Consider the following 23,509-nt stretch of genomic DNA (forward strand, 5'->3'; position numbering starts at 1 on the left):
TGTCTTAATTTGTGGGCAGCTGAACCAAAATTTAGGAGAGGTCTGAATGACCTCGCTTAGAGGATAAGTGTGAAATAGAAAAGCGGTCTTGAAAACACCAGTTGTTGTGTTACCATTTTGATTTCAACAGAAATGGTGAATTTCTTTTATTCCCCACGTTACATTTGCTGCAGATACAGGGGTGAGTCAGGATCCCAGAGGCTGCATGTGCAGAGAATAAGTGACCGGTGCCCTTATGATGAGCTCTGCATATACGTGGTCTGTGCAAAATTTGCATATTTTGAGGAATTAAGTGGAATTAACGTTACTCTCTAAGGGGATTATGTTCTACAGATGATTCTGCTCAACAGCTTATTGATAGAAATGATATTGAATACAAAACTTTACTTTATTGCTTCCTAAAACTCTATGCGTAGGCATGAATTTTAGCTTCAGTTTCTGAAGGTGGTCATGTAAAATGTTCTTTGTATTCTAGTTGATATAGAATTACTTGTTAATATTAATAACATTGTACCACTGTATAGCGCACAGCATTTTGGTGCATTTCAAGAACCAAGTGTTAGTTTAAAGCATTTTATCTAGAAGTAAGCATTTTTATGAAAACCAACACTTCTCATACTGTAGATGAATGGCTGGAGTAGTTTCATCTAGAGGAAGATTAAAATATTGTTTTATTTTCAGTTGGGAGCAAAGAGTAGACCAGCATGGTCGAGTTTACTATGTAGATCATGTTGAAAAAAGAACAACGTGGGATCGGCCCGAGCCTCTTCCTCCAAGGTGAGTCAAAAGTCATATAATTGTCTAGGATAGAAATTAATTAGCTAAAGTTTACTAAAGCTAGAAAGCGTGTTTGTAAATAGAAATGTGAACTCAGTGTAAAGAATTGCTCCAGGTTGTCTCCAAGGAGTTCTGCCAAAATGCGTAGTACACAGGGTGTATAAAACAACAGAATCTGGATTTCCTGTCAGAGATTAAGCAAGCACATCTTTACTGAGAAATAGATGTAAGTTATAGACAGTAGACACCTGCAGCTGTAAAAGAGAACCAAAACCATTGAAAAATCTTTTGGGACTGAGGTGACTATCAGTGTGAGCAGGAATACCCTTGGTCACCTCTTTATCCTGAGGTTACAGTCACTTAGTCTTGTCTCAGGGTTCCCAGCTGCTCATTGACTCTACTCTTATAAAGCAGCTTTGGTTATTTGGCGTTTCCAGCTGTTCGGAACAGCCAGTGATGTTAATCTCTACTTCAAAGCAATGTTCTCATTTCTTCTGTTTCTTATTTTTAAAAAATGTAAGCAAACTGTAAGAATTATCCTGTTCCCTTTCATTCATACTCAGTGGGTCACACACTATACAGAATTACAGAGTTAAAACGTGGGACGGTAAAGAGAACTTAATATTAAAGAATGAAAACTGGCAGACAGGCCAATAAAGGGAACCCAGCTCCTATACTCAATGTTGAGAAGATTGATAAGTGTGTTACTTTAACTTATTCAGAATGGTAGTTTTCACTCAAGTTTCGTAAACAGTACTGCCTTCGTATGAACTGAAAATAATAATAACTAAAAAACCAAACCAACAAAAAAACCCCAAAAAGAACACACCAAATAAACCAACAAACCCACACGAAAAAGCACATACACACCAAAAAAAACCCCAAACCACAATGCCCACACCTTCCTTTTCTCATCTGAGGAGATCTTTGATTGTGCAGCCCAAGCTGGCAGGGGTTTGCTGTCTTTTTAGGAAAAACCAGCAGCCTATGGTCTTATAGGTTGGGTGGGATACATGCAGCATAGTATGGGTAGTGGTTTGTGTAGCACTTAAACTATTTCACAAAATCCTGAAAGTACAGTAAATGGAATGAGTCTGACTTGGTGTAGTTTGCAACAAAGTGATCCTTCTCAAACAATTTTAGCTCTTTCATCGTTTTAGTGGTGGGTAAAAGGAGAAAACAAGGCTGCTGCCCACCCCTTGCTTTATATCCACTTCCTACACACTGTTGTTAGCCTGAAAGTGCTTCTGAGCCCTTGAAATTGTCTGCTATTGAGAACTGTTGCTTGTAATTTTTTTAAAAGCTGGGAGCGGCGAGTTGACAACATGGGGAGAATCTATTACGTTGACCACTTCACTAGAACGACAACGTGGCAGAGACCGACCCTGGAGTCTGTCCGCAACTACGAGCAGTGGCAGCTGCAGCGCAGTCAGCTGCAGGGAGCCATGCAGCAGTTCAACCAGAGATTTATCTATGGGGTAAGGAATAGAACCACAACTGTACAGGTTGAGTAACAGAGGCGTCTCTTCCAGATTTTGAGCCTACTAGCCTCTCTTTTGCATATTCAAAGTATATATTAATTTGGGTTTGGGGCATATTTCCCCATAAATATACCAGACTTTGTTATGGTGTATTTTTATGATAATACAGTATCTTTGTTTGTGTAGCATGGAGAGAGGTAATAATTGGTAACCTCAGCTCATGTCCTTGCAATGACTGCAGGCAGCACATGCAGTGTGATATGGTTTATCTATCAGCTGAATATAGGTGCAGTTCTTTGATTAAATTGGTATACAATATTGATAAAAGCCTTTGCTTTAAAACAAAGTACAGAAAGGCCAATGGCATCCTGGGATGGATTAGAAGGGGAGTGATTAGTAGGTTGAGAGAGGTTCTCCTCCCCCTCTACTTTGCCCTGGTGAAACTGCATCTGGAATCTTGTGTCCAGTTGTGGCCCCTCAGTTCCAGCAGGACAGGGAACTGCTGCAGAGAGTCCAGCGCAGCCACCAAGATGCTGAAGGGAGTGGAGCATCTCCCGTGTGAGGAAAGGCTGAGAGAGCTGGGGCTCTGGAGCTGGACAAGAGGAGACTGAGGGGGGACTCATTAATGTTTACAGCTATATAAAGGGGGAGTGTCAGGAGGATGGAGCCAGGCTCTTCTGGTGACAACCAATGATAGAACAAGGGGTAATGGGTTCAAACTGGAACACAGGAGGTTCCGCTTAAATTTGAGAAGAAACTTGTTCCTGGTGAGGGTGGCAGAGCCTGGCCCAGGCTGCCCAGGGGGGTTGTGGAGTCTCCTTCTGTGCAGACATTCCAACCCGCCTGGACACCTTCCTGTGTAACCTCATCTGGGTGTTCCTGCTCCATGGGGGGATTGCGCTGCATGAGCTTTTCAGGTCCATTCCAACCCCTGACATCCTGGGATTCTGTGATTCTGTGGTTAGTAATAAGCTGGTTTATTTATTTTGCCTCGCTTTGGCTTGGCCAAAGATCTGGAAGGTGAGCAAGCTCACAGGACTTCTCTTTCTACTTTGGGTAAAATGAAATACACACGATGAATGTTCTGAAAGCAGCAAAATTGAAAATAATCCTTCTGGAATTTTAAATCAATTGTTGACCTCTGATGAATAGTAGACTTTGGATAACTCTAACTCATGCTACTAGTCCATCAAGAATGGCGTAGGTTCTAAATTTGCTGCATGTGTAGAAAAGGCCTCGTAAGCAGTGGTAGGGAGGATGGTACTGAGTGCGGGAATGAAGCGGTTTGCTTTCTGGTCATTTTGGGTGCTACTGTGCTAATTTCCCTTCTGCGTAGGCAGGGGCTCTAAACAAAGAATAATTATTTTCTTGGCACTGTAGTTTTAATTAAGCATGCCAAAGTCTCTACGATAGGCCTTCTCTGTGGAGAAAAAGAAATTGTTGGCATCTTTGCTTATACGTAACATGAACGAAAATGCATTTACTGCAGTAATTCATTATAGCTCTGGGAGAACATCTGGAAAGCAAATGACTAGTCATTAATGCACCATTTGTTTGTGTCACTTGCAGAACCAGGACTTTTCATCCACACAGAACAAAGAGTTTGATCCCCTTGGCCCTCTGCCACATGGATGGGGTAAGACTGCCTTGAAAGTGGTTTGTTATACAATATAATTAAACATTAAAGCATACTTCTGCCAGATTCTTTGGTTGGCTGTTCTAGGCTAGTTTTTTAAAGTGAAAATCTGGATTAAAAATCTTTTAAAATTAATCAAATGTGCTGTTAAAACACAGTCCTGACAAGGATGTGTGGTTTTGAAGCAGATTAGAAACTATGAAGTATTCTGGTTTGCACCCTGTAATTATCATAATAACTTCTTTCACACCATCATCCTTTTTTTACCACTTCGATTAGGCAGGATTCTTCCTCACCATCCTGTTCCTGCCAAATCACACTTCAAATTACGTCTAAATCAGACTGCCACCTTCCCTCTTCAAGCCAATTTGTTGGTCTGAAAATGTTTTTATAATGACAAATGACCACTTCTTGACTTGCCCCTCTCCCTGGAATAAATTTGGTTTTGTACTTTTACAGGTTAACAATTTACAATTAATTCATAGGGGGGTGTACAAAAATGTCAATGTAAAACTAATCTCTGGTGTGACTATCAAGAAGATAGAAGAATTCAAGTTTCATGATATGTAGGCAAAGTTCTCAGAATGACCTATTAGAGAGCAGTGTAGGGGAAAGGGACCTGGAGGTCCTGGGGACAGCAGGGTGACCATGAGCCAGCACTGGGCCCTTGTGGCCAGGAAGCCAATGGTACCTGGGGTGGGTTAGAAGGGGGTGGTCAGTAGGTCAGAGAGGTTCTCCTGCCCCTGTGCTCTGCCCTGGGGAGACCACACCTGGAATATTGTGTCCAGTTGTGGCCCCTCAGTTCCAGCAGGACAGGGAACTGCTGGAGAGAGTCCAGCGCAGCCACCAAGATGCTGAAGGGAGTGGAGCATCTCCCGTGTGAGGAAAGGCTGAGGGAGCTGGGGCTCTGGAGCTGGACAAGAGGAGACTGAGGGGTGATCTCATTAATGTTTACAGATATATAAAGGGGGAGTGTCAGGAGGATGGAACCAGGCTCTTCTTGGTGACAGCCAGTGACAGGACAAGGGGCAATGGGTGCAAACTGGAACACAAGAGGTTCCACTTAAATGTGAGAAGAAACTTCTTCATGGTGGGGTTGCCAGAACACTGGCCCAGGGAGGTTGTGGAGTCTCCTTCTGTGCAGACATTCCAACCCGCCTGGACACCTTCCTGTGTAACCTCATCTGGGTGTTCCTGCTCCATGGGGAGATTGCACTGGATGAGCTTTCTAGGTCCCTTCAACCCCTGACATTCTGGGATTCTGTGATTTGGCAGAGTTAGACCTGGGTTTTTGGTTCTTCCGGTTTTCAAACGTCAGTATTTGGATTTTTAGTTCTGGTATTGATGCCATTTCCAGCCGTAGAATTGTTGTTCCCCACACTTGTGCTTTGTTGCGTTGCATATAGAACATTGCAAAGAAAGTTCTTGGGGCTGGTATTGCTCAGGAAACAACAAAACTGCGTTTGCACATCAGGTTGGATTCTGCTACCAGGGTAACTCATGGACAGGTGTCTATTTCCAGACTTCTCTTGTAAACCAAAGGTTTTTACATGTCATAGATTTTGGCCTGTTTTTATAATTTGTATTCTGTATTTCTCTTGCAATGCTAAATACAAATTGCATAAAGAGCCGCAGAATGGTACAGAAGACCAAATCAGGGCATTTATCATAAACTTTGTTCAGTCATGGGTCTGCACTGAACTGAGAGAAAATATGAATGTTTTCTTGGAAACGACATGGATCATATTTTATTCCCTGCTTATTATTTGACTATGAATCCTACGTTACTGTCTCCAGTTTGTGTAATTTTATGTAGTCTCAGAAATAAATCAAGTGCTCTCCTTTCCTTTTGCATCTTTTCAGAAAAGAGAACCGACAGCAACGGCAGAGTGTATTTTGTCAATCACAACACACGGATCACTCAGTGGGAAGATCCCAGGAGTCAGGGGTAAGAAATCAGTTGCAGCTTCATGTGAGTCTGGAATGCAAATCATAGAATCATTTTGACTGGAAGAGACCCTCAGCATCACTAATGTAACAGAGTAGTGAGACTGGGAGTTAGGAATTACTGCCCACAGCTGAAACATGGTCTGTCCTACACAGACCTCAGACTACCCCTTAAAATATCAAAAAGTACTAGCCAAAATGGAAACTGTCAGAATATTACTTAGTAATAGTACAATTACCAGGAAAGTCTTGGTCAGTAGCAATAAGGTCATTCCCCAGAACAGCTCCTATTCTTTTTTAAAAAAAAAAAAACATATCTAAACACTTGTATCATGGAAGGAGGAAGGGATTTCTTTCCTACGGCGATGGGATAGTGCAGAGAATCCTGAATAAGAATGGTGGTTTCCTAATAGCTAAGAAGACAAACTTAAAAAGCTGCAGTGCCCCTCCTCACAGCCTTAAAAAAAATAGGGAGGAAGGAAAAAAAGGGGGGGTGGAGAAAGATAGAGAACTTGAGACACTACTAAAAGTAATGGAGTACTGCTTGTTTCAGTCTCCGTCACTGTGACTCTGAGCTAGGGAATATAGGCAAGAAATACGGCCCTACAATGTGGGACTTCACTCTGAGAGCACTTGAGAGTGACACTACTCAGCTCTTCCAAATATCTTGAGGTTCGGTTTTGTCCATAGCTAAATTGAGTTAGAAGTTGTCAAAAAACCCACAAGATCAGTATTTGCATTTTATTTTTGTCATTTTGAAACTTTTACGTTTTTGGCTACTGTAATGATACATGAAGTACCAAAAGCTACTTATACAAATTATGTCGGTTTTTGAGTAAAAACCTAATAGCTAGGAGATAAAGTTATGTTGTTTACATGTAGGAAACATCAATAAACCTTGCTTACATTTTTCCCTTGAGTTTTTATTTGCCGTTATTCCAATTAGCGCAACCAAATGAGCTCGTGTTTATGTAAACAGTCATTTCAGTCTAATTGAGAGCTGACCTGAAAATGTAAGAGGGGAAAAAAGGCAGAATACATATTGAATGGAGAGTTTCTCCATCTGAAGTTTTTCTAGATCTGCCAAAATTGTTACTATCGCAGGTATTGTTCAATTGACTTAATACATTAAGTTGATAAGTTACCGTATGTTTTCTTGTATCCATAGTCAATTAAATGAGAAACCCTTGCCAGAGGGCTGGGAAATGCGATTCACTGTGGATGGCATTCCGTATTTTGTGGATCACAATAGAAGAACCACTACGTATATAGACCCCCGCACGGGCAAGTCTGCTCTGTAAGTGTTTGTAACATCTATACAAAGCTTTCAAAAGCGAAGTTTAGTATGCATCATTTTTGAAAGTTGTTTTTCTTCTTTGCGCTTTTTTCATGCAGAAAGTTTTGCATGTAGTAATGCTTTGTAATTTTCGGGGGTTTTTCGTCCCCAATAACTGTCCCAGAGGAAGGTGGTGTTTTGAATGTTTTGTAATCCTTCTTACCAAGCCCTGTATAAGATTTGAAGATAATGAGAGAGCTTAATCAGTCCTGTCGATGACCAGATCTCTTCATTCCAGTTACTGTGTTTTTAAGTACACTCACCCTTTCTGTCTTTTGATTTTTAGGAACCACAATGGAGTTAAAACCAGAACTTAACTCCCAGCTTAAATTAGCTGAATGTCACCCCATCCTGCTTGTTAGAATCTTTTTACAGTTAATATTCAGAGACTGGTTAACAAGTACTGCGTATGCACTCCACAATTCACAAAGGAAGATTTGTTGTTGTTGTTTAGAAGCAAGAAAATTACACCCCCAAGTCAAAAAACGTGAATAAGAATCTTCCAGCTAGATAGACAAAAACACTGTACAACTTCATAATTAATAGACTTGCAGGCTTTTGCTTAAAGTACAAGCACACTTTTGAAATCTGTTTTTTTTTCTCCCTTCGATTCCAGAGACAATGGACCCCAGATCGCTTATGTGCGTGATTTCAAGGCAAAGGTCCATTATTTCAGATTCTGGTGTCAGGTATGGATTCATTTATTGGGAATATTTGTTTGCTTTTTTGCTTTTTGCGTACATGCTTTAAATGAACTCTTTACTGTCTAGTAAATAAAGGAAATCAAACTACTTGAAGGTTAAAGGTGTGTTAATTAGGACAGAGTAAATCCAGGACCTATACAAACTCATGTAAGCTTTAAAGCTGAATAAGCTGTGGATTTAAACTTTTTAGAATAAAGGAAAACATCAATTTAGCTACTTTTGAAGTGGTGGGTTTCAGAATAGTGTTTCCTTTTTGCTGTTAGTAAGGGAATATATGGAGGCAGAGCATTTTTATAGTTCATACAAGATGGGCACTTGGGGAGAATATAAGGCTGCTGTCAGGGGATGAAGGGAGGCACCTAGGAAAGCTGAGGCCTCCTTAGAATTAGACCTGGCGAGAGGGGTCAAGGACAACAGGAAGAGCTTTTTCAAATATGTGGCAGATAAAACGAACACCAGAGGCAATGTAGGCCCACTGATGAACGAGGTGGGTGCCCTGGCGACAGAAGATGCAGAGAATGCAGTTACTGAACGCCTTCTTTGTCTGCTCTGCCGGAGGCTGTTCTGAGGAGCCCCGCACTGCTGAGGCCCCAGAGGAAGGCAGGACAATGGAGGAGTTTGCCTTGGTTGATGAGGACTGGGTTAGGGAGCAGTTGGGCAATCTGGACATCCATAAATCCATGGGTGCGGATGGGATGCACCCGCGGGTGCTGAGGGAGCTGGCTGATGTCTTTGCTGGACCGCTCTCCATCATCTTTGCCAAGTGTTGGGAAACAGGAGAGGTGCCTGAGGACTGGAGGAAAGCTAACGTCACTCCAGTCTTCAAAAAGGGCAAGAAGGAATACCCAGGTAATTATAGACCGGTCAGCCTCACCTCCATCCCTGGGAAACTGATGAACGACTTCTCCTTGGTGCCATCTCAATGGATATCAGGGATAAGAGGGTCATTAGGGGCAGTCAACATGGCTTCACCAAGGGGAAGTCGTGCTTGACCAACCTCATGGACTTTTATGAGGACATAACAAGATGGATGGATGATGGCAGAGCGGTGAACGTGATCTCCCTTGACTTGAGTAAGGCATTTGACACAGTCTCCCACAGCATCCTCACAGCTGAACTGAAGGAGTGCGGTCTGGGTGACCGGGTAGCGAGGTGACTGTGACCTGGCTGAAGGGAAGAAGCCAGAGAGTCGTGGTCAATGGGGCAGAGTCCAGTTGAGGCCTGGATCTAGTGCAGTGCCTCCGGGGGCAGTGCTGGGGCCTGTATTATTCAATATATTCATCAATTATTTGGATGAGGGAATAGAGTGACTGTCAGCAAGTTTGCTGCTGACACCAAGCTGGGAGGAGTGGCTGACACTGGAAGCTGTGCTGCCATCAGAGACCTGGACAGGCTGGAGAGCTGGGCGGGGAGAAATTTAATGAAATAGAACAAGGGCAAGTGTAGAGTCTTGAATCTGGGCAGAACAACCCCAGGTTCCAGTGTAAGTTGGGGAATGACCTATTAGAGAGCAGCGTAGGGGAAAGGGACCTGGGGGTCCTGGGGACAGCAGGGTGACCATGAGCCAGCACTGGGTCCTTGTGGCCAGGAAGGCCAATGGTACCTGGGGTGGGTTAGAAGGGGGGTGGTCAGTAGGTCAGAGAGGTTCTCCTGCCCCTCTGCTCTGCCCTGGGGAGACCACACCTGGAATATTGTGTCCAGTTGTGGCCCCTCAGTTCCAGCAGGACAGGGAACTGCTGGAGAGAGTCCAGCGCAGCCACCAAGATGCTGAAGGGAGTGGAGCATCTCCCGTGTGAGGAAAGGCTGAGGGAGCTGGGGCTCTGGAGCTGGACAAGAGGAGACTGAGGGGGGACTCATTCATGGGGATCAATATGGAAAGGGGGAGTGTCAGGAGGATGGAGCCAGGCTCTTCTCGGTGACAACCAGTGACAGGACAAGGGGCAATGGGTACAAACTGGAACACAGGAGGTTCCACTTAAATTTGAGAAGAAACTTGTTCCTGGTGAGGGTGGCAGAGCCTGGCCCAGGCTGCCCAGGGAGGTTGTGGAGTCTCCTTCTGTGCAGACATTCCAACCCGCCTGGACACCTTCCTGTGTAACCTCATCTGGGTGTTCCTGCTCCATGGGGGGATTGCACTGGATGAGCTTTCCAGGGCCCTTCCAACCCCTGACATTCTGGGATTCTGTGGTTCTGTGACTTTCCACAAAAATATATACTTGTGAAAGAAAACACAGGGATTTGACGCAGAACACACACGTCTAAACATTGAAGAATATACTGTGTTGCACCAAATCCCAGCCGATCAGTCTTGGTCCTCAAAACTCTCAGTATATCAATAGATTAAGTAAGTTGGCACACAGGAAAAATTATTAGGATTTAAATGTTTCAGTTTCAGGAGTCAGTGAATGATCTTTTAAAACAACAGAGACTAGCCTAATTTTTTTACTTTGAATTTTGTGCAGAATAACCTGAATTTTCAATTTTTTTAATTGAATTCTGGGGTAGAAAGCCTTGCTGGCTTAGAGTATGTTACTGATCTTAATGTTTTTCAACATCTCGTGAGAGTAGAGTATTTGAACCTGTTTGGAGCAGGAGCTGGAGGCACTGATACCTGACTGCAGGCATCAAGTAAATTACAGTTCAACTATCTTGATTGCTGGGTTTGCTTTATATGGCTTAGTGAAATTTAACTGCACCTCTTAAAACAACATATGCAACAAATAACAATCCAAACTCAGAAGCTTTATGTGATTATACACTTAACCTCTAAAAAATGTCATTTCAGCAACTGGCAATGCCACAACACATCAAGATCACAGTGAGCAGGAGAACATTATTTGAAGACTCATTTCAACAGGTACTGTATTGAAACATTATAGTAGTGGGCATGAAGCATTGAGCTGATTAAATTTGTCACATCGTTCTTGATTCTTTGACATCTTGCTAGTGTTATTTTAAGTGAGACTAACAAAAACCCACTAGTTTAATAGTTAGGATACATTCATACTTAATATATTAAAAGATCATGCTCAAATGTGAAGTTCTGGCTCTAAAGGCTGATTCATCTGACAGAGAAGGTGATATATTTCATTTTTTGTTTAAGTTTTCCTCAGAATTCTTTGCAATGTGAGTTATTTGAGGGGAGTGCTGTGGCGGAGCAGCTCCCCATTCTCCGCAAGTTTCCACGTTGTGCTTATGTTCAGCACATTTTTCCCAACTGTGGGCTATAAGCATAAGCCAAAAAAATAGATTAAGCTCATCTTAGTCTGGGCGTTATGGGTCTTTAAGTAATGAAAGGGTTAAAAGAAAGCAAAATTAATAATTCTTGGTAGATTATTAGAAGCAAAATTCTTGTTAATGTCTATAGACCTAAACCATGGTTAAAACTTGTTCCTGTACAATATTTTCAGGTGCATTTGAATTTTACTTTTACTTTTGAATGTTCATTGTGACAATAAATCACTCCCGTTGCTTGTGAAACTGAAGCCAAGAGCAGCTCCTTGTCAGTCGAAGATATGCAGAAACAGGCTTGGAAGTGCACAGAACAATTCCTCTGGTAGATGTTCCTCTTGGCCACCTCTGTATTTTTCTGTCCCGGAGGCCCCCCGAGGTTTGTTTAAGGGACAAGAGGGTCCAAAACAACTTTTATTAAACTGGTGATAAACAGGGTGTTAGCACTCCAAAAGTGACTTGAATACAGGTTCGGATATCAGTTGAGGAAAATTATTAAGGGGCAGCAACTAATACAACAGCAGGTCCACAGTGTGCCTGCACGTGGCTTCACCAAAACAGTGCTGGAGCCGCCCCTGAGTCTGGGAAGAGTCCACACTTGCCTGAACACGGGGTGGGGTTATTTTAAAGGGATACACGTACTCTTATTGAGTACAGAAAGCGTACACTCGCGATTCTGCGAGGGCACACTTATAATACACTCGCAGTCCTGCAAGGAGAGATACACGTGCAAATGTGCATGGAATATTACACGTGCTTATGTGGAAGCACGGGAGGAAAACACAGTTGCAATTCTGCAAGGATTGATTTATACACGTGCTCATATTGAGCATGGAAAGTATAAATACACGTGCAAATGTGCATGGAAAGTAGATACACTCACAGTCCTGCAAGGTTTAATTTTACTCACACACGTGGCAGCAAGGCAGGCGGAGTCTCCATCCGGGGTGGGGGGTGGTCATGGCTCCTGGTGGCTAAGGTTGTAACTCCAAGAGATCGTGCGCAGGGCCTCGACGAGAATCCCGTTCTTATAGGCTGATCAGATCTGGCTGTGGGCATTCCAGAAGCTTCTCTGCACCCCCACACTGGCTGTGGGGTGCCCCTGAAGCCTTCAAACACTCCCCACACTGGCCATGGGGCGCCCAGCGGCTCCCTGGCACCTCGGCTCTCCCTTCTCCTAACGGCCCTGGCCAGGGGCTCTGGGGCCAAACAAAAGCAGCTGTCAACCTCAAGCAGCAGAGAGAGAGGGAGATGTGTCTACTCCTTCCATACCGAAGGAGGGAGGGGCAGAGAGGGGGGCTTGCATTCTGCCACATTTTCTGACTTAAAAACAGCTTCAGAAAACCTTATCTAAGAAGGCAAGAACTTTTCGCATCCTCTGTCCCTAGCTGAATATTTTTATCTTCCTCGATGTCTTCAGGCTTCATTTCTTGTAGGGATTATCAGAGATCTGTCGAGCCAGGAAATTTGAATCAATAGGGCAGTAGGTTTTGAGACAAATTATTTTCTTAAATGAGGATTAATGCTTGTCCAAATTACTGGAAGCTGGTTTAGCAGAAGCAACAAATGGTGCAGTCAATTCGTCTTTTCTTTTGAAACAGTGATGCCTTCCAGTAAAAGAGGTTAGAAGGGGACAAAATAAATCCTGTAACTGAAAGTTAGCTCTGGCCTTATTTCTAAAATGGCCTTTTAGGGTAACCGTAGAGATAATAAAATTATACTGTCCTGGAAAGAATCAAGAGATGATGTAATTCTGTAAACATCAGCAAACAGGGTGCGTTATCAATCATTTAGATGACATAATCACAAAGACCTGAGGTAATGTTTTCTGCTTCTTAGTCATTCAGCATTTGCAGATATCTCTGTTGGACTGATAAAAATGTTTCTGATGCTTCCTACAGACATCTAGGAGAGATTTGAAACTGCAAATCTCGACCCAGATTCTGTATCTCTCATTGTAAACCAAAAACGTAAGGTTCTTGGACTTACAGAAGCGTTATGTGAAATTTCCTTAGGTAAACCTGCCACAATTGACCGAATCAGCATAATTACAAATGGGGTCATTGTATTAAAACCAAGATTAGTGAAGTTCCTTAGTATCTATGATTCTACCTAAGTTTTAAAAAAGCCATACCAACCAACCAGCTAGACTTTTATTATCCTCTTTAGGAGATGAAGCTGTAAAATGAAAAAATATATAGTATATGTTGTTTATTGTTTTGTTTCTAATTTATTTCTTTGAGCCCTTGATTATGTGCCTTCATTGCTTGTAACTGGGATACCGTTCAGTCCGGTATTTAATAAATACTGAATTGACTCACTTTGGGCCTGTTATTTATTGGCTGGATTTCTGTCATTTATCGCCAGGCTGCTGGCCTAATTATCCCAAGTCCTTGATTTCAGAATTATTATTTCTTTTCTATCCTTTACTTTTCCATCTATGGAAAATACATTTTTACTAATACTTCAAATTCATGAGCATGCCGGAAGCAAGTACTTCACGTACTCATAGTTAATTTTTTAGTCTGAATTATTAAACGCTATATTGTTTGGTAGCAAATAGTAATAAGTGTAGCTGATGCATACGGCTGTTTTCTTAAAAAGAACTAATTGTTTTTCTTTTACTAAGATAATGAGCTTCAGCCCTCAAGATCTCCGGAGACGTTTATGGGTTATTTTCCCTGGTGAAGAAGGCTTAGATTATGGAGGTGTTGCAAGGTAAACTAAACTGAAATGGCAAATCAGACCTTTTTCTGCAAGTTGTTGTGTGAAGCCTTCCACAAAACAAACTGCAGTGCTTTCAAATATTAGTGAAGCTTATTCTGAGGAAGGCAGTTCTTTAAGATGTATGCATGTCTTGAAACTGTATAAAATTGGTTTCGGTTCGCATTAGGAATTACTTGGATGGTCTCGGTGATGAAAGAGATGCAGTCTCCCGAGCTACAGTCACCCTTTGGCTCACTCGTTAACGTCCAAGTAGAAGTTTATTGGAAAAGTCAATATAAATCTACTTTCAAGTCAAAAGCCTTTACTGGAATTTCACCGACAAGTGCACATATTAATTAGCATTCCCTAAAACTCTAAAGTTTAAGTCAGTGGTCAACTTTTAATCCACTCATTTAAGTAAGGGTGGTTTCGATCCAAACCACGGACAGTCGCATATCATTGTAACTTTGCATATTAATTCATAATTTGTGTTAGTTTCAGTTTGGTACTTTGTGGTGCACAGGTCAGCTGAATCACCAATGTGCCAACAAGTTCCTTAGTCAACATGAGTTAGCTAAAGCAATTTCCAATTTAATTTATTTTGAAACGTGTTTTTATTGTTTGTGTGATTTCAGGGAATGGTTCTTTCTATTGTCGCATGAAGTTTTGAACCCAATGTATTGCCTGTTTGAATATGCAGGGAAAGATAACTACTGCTTACAGATAAATCCAGCCTCCTATATTAATCCAGACCATCTGAAATATTTCCGATTTATTGGAAGATTCATTGCCATGGTAAGTTCAAAAGTAGAAAGAGATTCACATAATTTTCCTATAAGTGAATATTGTACTGTCAGATGGATAATTAAACAATTCATTTTGGAGTTGAAGCTATCATCAGGTGTTTGGATAGAACTAGTATTGATATAAGTTAACTCCGCATATTAGCACTCATGATATTCTAGGTGGTTTTAATTATTTGGCTGTCAAATTTCGTTGGTATAGAGTACAGAATGTTGTCATGTTAAGTAGTCAATCATCCTTTGTGTTATTTTGTCTGGTTTCATGTTCCGCAGGCTTTGTTCCACGGGAAATTCATTGACACTGGTTTCTCTCTGCCGTTCTATAAACGTATCTTGAACAAGCCAGTGGGACTCAAGGATTTAGAATCTGTTGACCCAGAGTTTTACAACTCTCTCATCTGGGTAAAGTGAGTTTGACTAGATTTTGTTCTTGAAATAGCAACACAATGGTTTTGATTTTCACTTATGCCAGGAAGCAGGTCTACGGAAAAGGACCTGGGGGTGTTGGTGACAGCGGCTGAACATGAGCCAGTGTGTGCCCAGTGGCCAGAAAGGCCACCAGCATCCTGGCTTGTATCAGGAGTAGTGTGGCCAGTGGGACTATGCTTACAAGATAGCCCTATAAACACACTGGAGTTGAAGATAATTCATTAGAGCATGCAAAGTCTTTCTTAGTTGCTTCTTTTCTGCCAAAGTGGCAGCTACATTTTAACACAGCCTTTACATGATCTGTTAGAAGCAGCGATTGTGCAGTTAAATGTGCAAAAATGTCATTGCTGGAAAGGTTTCAGTGTTCCATAGACATTCCACAGATCAGTCAGCAGGTGGTTTGTCAGCCTTGTGACTGGTAAATCTAAGGGTGCTACCCATCAAAAACTTCCGATCAGGAGCACAATTCTCATATGAGTGTTGGTAAAATGAGTCACTACTTCTTGCAAAACCATCATTATTGTGTAAGGAACAGTTCCTTCTCTGGCTTATTTAGCTCCAAACTTTCTTTCTTAAGGTTCTTCATACCTATCTCTACTGAGTAGGTGTTGACACAGTTATTTAAAATGTCATTTTTTTTCTTTACAGAGAGAATAACATTGAAGAATGTGGCTTGGAAATGTTTTTCTCAGTTGATAAAGAAATTCTGGGTGAAATCAAAAGCCACGATTTGAAGCCAAATGGTAGCAACATTCTGGTCACAGAAGAAAACAAAGAAGAATATATCAGGTAAGAATAAATGGAGATTTTAAAATACTCTTATTGGCGTCATTTCCGTTCTTTGGTTTTAGCAAGAAAACATTGTCAAGCTATATCATGTGAAACATTGTTGAAATTCTGTCCCGGAGTAGTTGCTCATGTGGGCAACAAGTGGCAATTGTTTGGATATCATATTTGAAAGGATAATATTGACAGAAATAAGGTTTTAAAATCCACTTTTCCCAGAGATTAGTTAGTGGAAGGTCCGCTTTCTTCTTAGAGATACTTAAGTTTAGCAGAACATCATGACAACTAATGTGAGCGTCAGGTATTTCGTTAAATCATCGCCTGCATTATTGAATTGTATTGCTTCACAGCCTGCTGATACTCTGCCCAGCCACTTATGGCTGCGGCTTTTTTAAACCCGACAGTTTTGGATGCTTTTGTGATAATTCCTGTTTTTTAAAGATACACAGGCTCACTACTAGTTTTATCCAAAATGGTGTGATAGTATAATATAATTAGGTCTTAACACTTCTAACAGGACAGTGTTATGATGTTGTACCGTCATAAAGGATTTTGTCTGCAGTACCAGGATGTTTTAAAGCAGTAGGTTAAGAGAGAAGGAGCCTCAGAGGATTAAAGAATGAAAACATGAGCAGTGACTTGCTTTGTCCTGAAATAGCCCTTTCTTCCCCAACGTGCAGCAGTACATACGCTCTGCTTATGAACTACAACGTATGTGCTTGTGCTTGTGCTTCAACGTACAAGCATGTGCTTGCAAAAAAACAAACCACAAAAAACCAAACAGTCCCACATTGTTGGCACAAAATAAACTGAATCACAGTAGAATTTTCTTCTCTTCCTTACACTGTGTTCTTTGAAGGCTTCTTTCACAGCCAGGGGCGAGGGAGAGGGCAGTGGCTGTTGTTTTCATCGCGTGGATAACCTGAAGACATTCCAGTGATTCACAGAAAAGAGAGTATTTGCAGAAGAAACATACTGGCATTTTGCAAAGTATTAATATTGGAGTGGAAAACAGGGAGGATCTGCAGCAAACCGTTCTGTTCTAGTTTCTAGGAACCCAGGGAGAGCTCAGATTCCAGTTTCACTCCTATTCTTTTGTCTTACTCTGAGTCTTGCTTTAAGTCCCCCAAGTTTCTGGGATTGAAATCAGAAGACAACCAAACCTACTTTAGCCTCCAGTTCTCTTGCCAGGTTAGGCTTGAATTCAGCTTAATATCTGCTTCTCCCTGGGTTCAGGTTCTTCAGGTCTCCTGCCTGCTTTTCACCCTTTTGTTAATGGCAAGTGGAGTTTCTGCCACAGAGCAAAGTTCCATGATTAACAGAAACAAATGTGGAACTTTCCAAATGGGCATAGTGATTTCTCGGTAAGCCTGCAGTCCTACTTATCTTCACCAGTACAACTTGACCCAGTTTTTACCTTTTCATGGATAATGACTGAGATTTCTGGGGAGAATATTAGACAGAGATAGCTCTGCGCTTTATTCAAATACCCAGGGACTGCTGTGCTCTCATTAATACGATCAGTGAATAGATGCTGCGTCCTTTTGGAGTCTGTAGCAGAATGGCTGGAAACGTAGGGTTTTAACACTAAGAAGAAACAAAACAGTTTGCACAGAGTAAAAGTTACTAATAAAATTATACAATGCTCTATCCCCAGAACTTTCCAGACTTTCCATATTTTTTTCAGCTCGTGGCTTGACACAGGCCGTTTGAATTATCCTTTTGTATCTTCTTTTCCAGGCTGGTAGCGGAGTGGAGACTTTCCCGAGGTGTTGAGGAGCAGACACAGGCTTTCTTTGAAGGCTTCAATGAAATTCTGCCACAACAGTATTTGCAGTATTTTGATGCTAAGGAACTGGAGGTAAAGGACTGTTTGGTTGTAGCTCGATCCAGGTGGTTACACATCACATTTTGATTTGATTTGTTGTGCTCAAGGAATGAGTAATTTGTCAGAAAGGGAGAGCAAACTAGATACGCAATGGATGGTCCTGTGTAAACTGGACCGGGTTCAAGATGGATTTGATCTCTCAAAGTTACATTTTCTGAAACATCTGTTCAATTTAAAAAAGCAAAAACAAACCCAAAGCCTGTTCCTAGGGAAGAATTTTGTGGCCGGGCAATGAGAAACTGTTCCTGGCTCGAATGTCTAAATGCAACCAGTGACTCTATTTTTCATGACAGAGGTGCTTTCTGGTTGGTGGCCTCTCCAAATACACTTCACGAGCAGTCATCATTCTTTGTCGTAGAAATTTTAGATCAAGTTTAAAATCAAAAACAAGTGTACTGTCATCGCAGATGCTTCCAAGTATGGATGCAGCTGATGCTCTGTGTTGCTCTGTGGGAAGTCACAGAAGGAAAGTCAGGGCTTGTACTCACACGCTCATTTTCCTTTTTCTCCCTGCAGGTGCTTCTGTGTGGCATGCAGGAGATCGATCTGAACGACTGGCAGCGCCACACCATCTACCGCCACTACACCAGGACCAGCAGGCAGATCGTGTGGTTCTGGCAGGTCTGTAGACTTCGTTTTATTCTCAAACCAGAAGTTCCAGAGTGCAGCTACAACGTAACAAACAATAATCCCCATTATTGAACAGATCTGTAGAGAGTGTGAATTGTCACTGCTAATCCAGCTGTTCCTAACAATCGTGTGATTTGTTAATCTGTGCATGAGAATGTGAAAATCTGAATAGCAAATCTCTACCTAAGTGTTCATTTCAATTATTGTTTTTGCAGTTTGTGAAAGAAATAGATAATGAGAAGAGAATGAGACTCTTGCAGTTTGTTACTGGAACATGCAGATTACCAGTGGGAGGATTTGCTGACCTCATGGGTATGCATTAATAATCCCTCTAATGCATGTGGGGTTTTTTTTAAGACCAAGTTATATTTTTAATGGACATTTTTAACGCATCTTATGCTATTTTGTAAGTCTTGCATATACTTAAACTATCATAGAAAAAGAGGTGGAGGGGAATATTTACACCTGTTTCAAAATCACTTCAAATTTATGCATTTCACCACACGCGTACTTTGATCTAGACAGAATCGTATAGCGAAGGACAGATTTTTTTTTTTCTGTGCAAGTAATGGTAATAATATTGGTTTGCGTTTAAGCCTTTCAGGCTCCAGTTGTCTTTATTATTCCCTACTGATGTAGGGAACAAGTGTAGAGTCTTGCATCTGGGTAGGAACAATCCCGGGTTCCAGTATAAATTGGGGAATGACCTATTAGAGAGCAGCGTAGGGGAAAGGGACCTGGGGGTCCTGGGGACAGCAGGGTGACCATGAGCCAGCACTGGGCCCTTGTGGCCACGAAGGCCAATGGTACCTGGGGTGGGTTAGAAGGGGGTGGTCAGTAGGTCAGAGAGGTTCTCCTGCCCCTCTGCTCTGCCCTGGGGAGACCACACCTGGAATATTGTGTCCAGCTGTGGCCCCTCAGTTCCAGCAGGACAGGGAACTGCTGGAGAGAGTCCAGCGTAGCCACCAAGATGCTGAAGGGAGTGGAGCATCTCCCGTGTGAGGAAAGGCTGAGGGAGCTGGGGCTCTGGAGCTGGACAAGAGGAGACTGAGGGGGGACCTCATTGATGTTTACAGATATATAAAGGGGGAGTGTCAGGAGGATGGAGCCAGGCTCTTCTTGGTGACAACCAGTGATAGGACAAGGGGTAATGGGTTCAAACTGGAAGACAAGAGGTTCCACTTAAATGTGAGAAGAAACTTCTTCATGTTGAGGGTGGCAGAGCCTGGCCCAGGCTGCCCAGGGAGGTTGTGGAGTCTCCTTCTCTGCAGACATTCCAACCCGCTTGGACACCTTCCTGTGTAACCTCATCTGGGTGTTCCTGCTCCATGGGGGGATTGCACTGCATGAGCTTTCCAGGGCCCTTCCAGCCCCTGACGTTCTGGGTTTCTCTGTGATTCTCTGATACAAAGGTAACTAGACCTGTGCGTTGTTTCTTTGAATTTGTTCCAGGGAGCAACGGACCCCAAAAATTTTGTATTGAAAAAGTTGGAAAGGAAAACTGGTTACCTAGAAGTCATACCTGGTGAGTATGTAACAAATCAGAATATCGTTGTGGTTTTGCTGACAACAATCTACCTGGAGATTTTAGTAAATGGGTAATAACACTGAAATGGTTGAGGCTGTGTGAAAGCAAACACCAAGTTATACCAATAACCTTTGGTGTTGGCTGATCTTCTGGAAGTCCAGGTATCCACCTACACAACAAGAAGTTTAATTACCTGTATTCCTAATGGATTTTTTGTGATTGTTCACTTATTTTGCAGTACTTAAGTTTTTTCTTTATTTTCAGTTTCAATCGCTTAGACCTTCCACCCTATAAGAATTATGAGCAGTTGAAGGAAAAGCTGTTATTTGCAATCGAAGAAACAGAAGGATTTGGGCAAGAATAGCTAAAATTTGCACCTTGAAGAATGTGAACTCAACACGGTGTATGTTCTTCACTTCTGCTTGTTGCACACTTCATTGTAAAGTAGACTTGACTTGGATTTATTTAACAATACTAATGTGTAAGTGAATGGATGTTATCCTGAGGTTTTATCCACATTAACTCTGGGTTTCTGCTGAGCACTTTCAAAAATCAAATGAGCAATCAGATACGGCTACAAATGAATTACGATTAAGTAGCAGTTTAATACAGCTTTGGGCTCTGCTTTCTTTTACCATTCGTTAATTAGAATGTGTCCTTAACGACAGATTTTTAATAATAGTTTTGTCTTTCCTTTTTTAGTAGCATTTTTTGCTACTGATGCACTGGGAAGTTCATTGGTAGCTGCAATGCTGCAGCATCCTCATACACCTCGTTAGACAGCAGTGTTATTAGAGCCAGCGTGCGACCCTCCTCTGCGTTCCAGGAGCAAATCCACTGCTTAAGCTCTTTTTTCTAAGCCAAGTGTGGCCAGACTGTTTTTCCTCACCTGGAGTCTGCTCACTGGACTCAAGCTGCTGTTAAGGGGATGTCAAACTGTGGCACAAACCCAGGGCATAGCTTTGCTTTGGGGTCTTTTTTTGTGGTTTGTTTGTTTTTTTCCCAATCCTGCTAATTTCAGCAAAATAGACATGCGCCCAAAGTTGTTGGAACATTTTTGTGTGCCCTCAGAAGAATTCTGGTCTTTTTTCTGTGTAACACCTTTAACTTTTAAATCAATACTAACACTGTGGTACTTTGCTTGTTTTGCAAAAGACAAGACCACCTGGGATTGCACTGATTCCATGTAGATTCCTGTTCGCAGGCTGATGTTTCTTGTCAAAAGTGTTAATGGACATTGTTCTCAGTGTTATTCCTACGTGTTGCAGTCAGGAGACTTTATTGGGTTCTCAAGAAGAGGTGCAAAAACAACTGGATTCAGAAAATGATAATACTTACTTTTGCTGATGAACTGATACATAATACTGGCTGGGGTGAAGGGGATTAGAAAGTTCAGACACGGATCACAGAGTCTTGAAAAGTTGGAGCATGAGTAAATAGTTCTATAAAGACTGAAACTAAAGTTTTGGGAGGAGGTTTCTAAGCTAATTCACCCTAAGCTTATAGCTAGTGACTTTTGTAATCAGTTCCTATTGGATTAGTAACATCTTTTCTTTCCTTTTAGAATCTCTTAATCTTCAATTCCCTTCTGGTTTACAATAACGTTTTGAATTTTACTGCTCCTTTAGACTGAATGCACTTTTTAGGTCTGGTCAGCTCTTCCCCTGCCTCAAGGGAAGAAACCAAACATCAGTGAGATGAGCTGTGAGCCGCAGTAGGAGACCAGACACTTGAAATCGCATGTAGCACATATTAAATATAAGCGCAGCTCAAAGCCTTGGGACGGGAGCTGTTTTTCAGAGGCTCCTCAATAGCAGAGCTGCAACGGGACAGAGGGACGCCGTAAAACACAGCTTCCAGTCTTTAAAGATTTCTTGCCTGCTGTCCCTTCTGGCTGAACTATAAGAGGTGAAAACTGATTCAGGCCTAACAAGAACCAAGGGAGGACAGTTTTTAACTGAACTTCAGGAGTTTTTCAGGTCGCGCAAAGCGATACTTGCCTCTTGGAACGCAGAATAATTCCATTTTAGAGTGAGAAGCTCTTTTGTCACGCGTGGAGAAGAGTTTCTGATGATACAGAAATGACCCTCTTTTACAGTTCCATTGATGGTGAGAACTTTATGGGTTTATAGGAGGAAAATCTGCCAACTTCAAACCATTTGATGGATATATTACAGTAATACAGCTCGTGAGGAGAGAAAAAAAAAAGCCTTATAAATATTTTCTGTTTATATTAATTCTTACAATGAAATGTAGTTATCTAACATATTTACGAGAGAGATTAAATTAAGCAAGATAATGCAAGATTAAGCTATGAAAATAGTCTGTGTTCTGCATAATGCTTTATGATTCATGTAGGGAACCTAGAAATATTGTTAATGTATAAATATCACCCAAAAGGCTTTCAGCCCTATATTTTTAAAATAAAGAATAGTTATAATTGAAATAGCCTTAGCCCTAGTTCTATAGGGTATGGCTGTTGAATATTTTTATGGTTGAAATGTTTAGTTCAGGAAAAAGGTAAATGCTTGTATATATTTTTGCAGTCTGGGATTCCACTTATTCCATTTTTCTTTCTTTAATTTAAATGGCATGTTTATATGTCTTTTCTGCTGTATTAGGATGGGGGAAAGGGGGCTGGATATCCCAAGCACCAGATACTATTTTAAAATAAATAAAGAATAAACCCAAGGGGAAAAAAGCCCATGGATTTGACCAAAATATAAATAATTGAAAGCAACTTTACTGTTTTAAATGGGCAATATTTCTGTTTCCTTAGGCATTTTACTTTGTCACAGATCTGTTAATTTTATAGCCTGTTGGGTAGAAATACAAAGGAATGAATATGAGCCACTGGTGCACTTTTCTGTTCTCTATGGGGACCTGGTGAAAACCACTTGTGGACGATCCCACAGTGTCCGGTATCCCGCATAAAAGCTCTGACAAATTGGACTTAGAAGTAAGATTTTCAGCAGAGATGAATGAATTTGTCTCCCACTGCTTTGATGGGTTTAGCAGCCCGGGCTACTGTCAATTGATCCTCATTTTCAAGTATTAAGAGAAGTTTTATTTAGAATTTTGCCTTATGAGAATGACATGAGGAAATACTCCGCTGAGCTGCTGATCTAAGAATTAACAAAGCCTTATTGTTCTGGGTAGCTCAGGAAGTGTTAATACACTAGTGAAATGCACGGTAAATGCATCACATCCTCATCTGATCTAGTGTGGAAGTTGTTTGGGTTTTTTAATCCAGTTGCTTCTGTTTTTTTAAAAAAAAAGCAAAGCTTTTTAAATTATTCTGAGGAAAGTAAAGCAAAAACAAAAGCTTTTTGTTGCTGTTTGAATTTTTATTATATGCTGCACTGGATTTATAACCTCAACTCTGTTCTATTGGTATCTCCAGCCCCCTTTGTGTGGTGTCTTTTAATTTTCTTCAAGATTCACTGTTTGTGTATATGTGCTCTAGTGAACTCGTATATAAACTGAGATCAGCAGCACTGGATTGTAAAATACTGTACTGAAACTCATTGTTGGAATTTCCTTGCATTGTAATTTCAAATACTCAGGTAACTGTAACAGTATCTCAGTAAGTCAAATACTTTTATAAAACTACTTAAAGAGCTGGTA

At 41.4% G+C, this 23,509-nt stretch overlaps 1 protein-coding gene across 1 annotated transcript in view; it reads left to right on the plus strand.

Moving 5' to 3' along the window:
• Positions 1-23,509, plus strand: part of ITCH (itchy E3 ubiquitin protein ligase) — a 59,847-nt gene extending 36,338 nt beyond the window's left edge. Inside the window, exons 9-24 of the mRNA XM_065032584.1 lie at positions 682-777; positions 2,081-2,255; positions 3,828-3,894; positions 5,758-5,842; positions 7,010-7,138; positions 7,794-7,866; positions 10,667-10,738; positions 13,742-13,830; positions 14,454-14,613; positions 14,895-15,028; positions 15,699-15,839; positions 17,577-17,697; positions 18,241-18,345; positions 18,570-18,666; positions 19,807-19,879; positions 20,147-23,509. Of these exons, the coding sequence (XP_064888656.1) occupies positions 682-777; positions 2,081-2,255; positions 3,828-3,894; positions 5,758-5,842; positions 7,010-7,138; positions 7,794-7,866; positions 10,667-10,738; positions 13,742-13,830; positions 14,454-14,613; positions 14,895-15,028; positions 15,699-15,839; positions 17,577-17,697; positions 18,241-18,345; positions 18,570-18,666; positions 19,807-19,879; positions 20,147-20,246 (1,717 nt within the window). The 3' untranslated portion in view covers positions 20,247-23,509. The remainder of the gene's footprint in view (positions 1-681; positions 778-2,080; positions 2,256-3,827; positions 3,895-5,757; positions 5,843-7,009; positions 7,139-7,793; positions 7,867-10,666; positions 10,739-13,741; positions 13,831-14,453; positions 14,614-14,894; positions 15,029-15,698; positions 15,840-17,576; positions 17,698-18,240; positions 18,346-18,569; positions 18,667-19,806; positions 19,880-20,146) is intronic.

The sequence above is a fragment of the Columba livia genome, chromosome 16 (genome assembly GCF_036013475.1).
Source record: "Columba livia isolate bColLiv1 breed racing homer chromosome 16, bColLiv1.pat.W.v2, whole genome shotgun sequence".
Lineage (NCBI taxonomy): Eukaryota > Metazoa > Chordata > Aves > Columbiformes > Columbidae > Columba > Columba livia.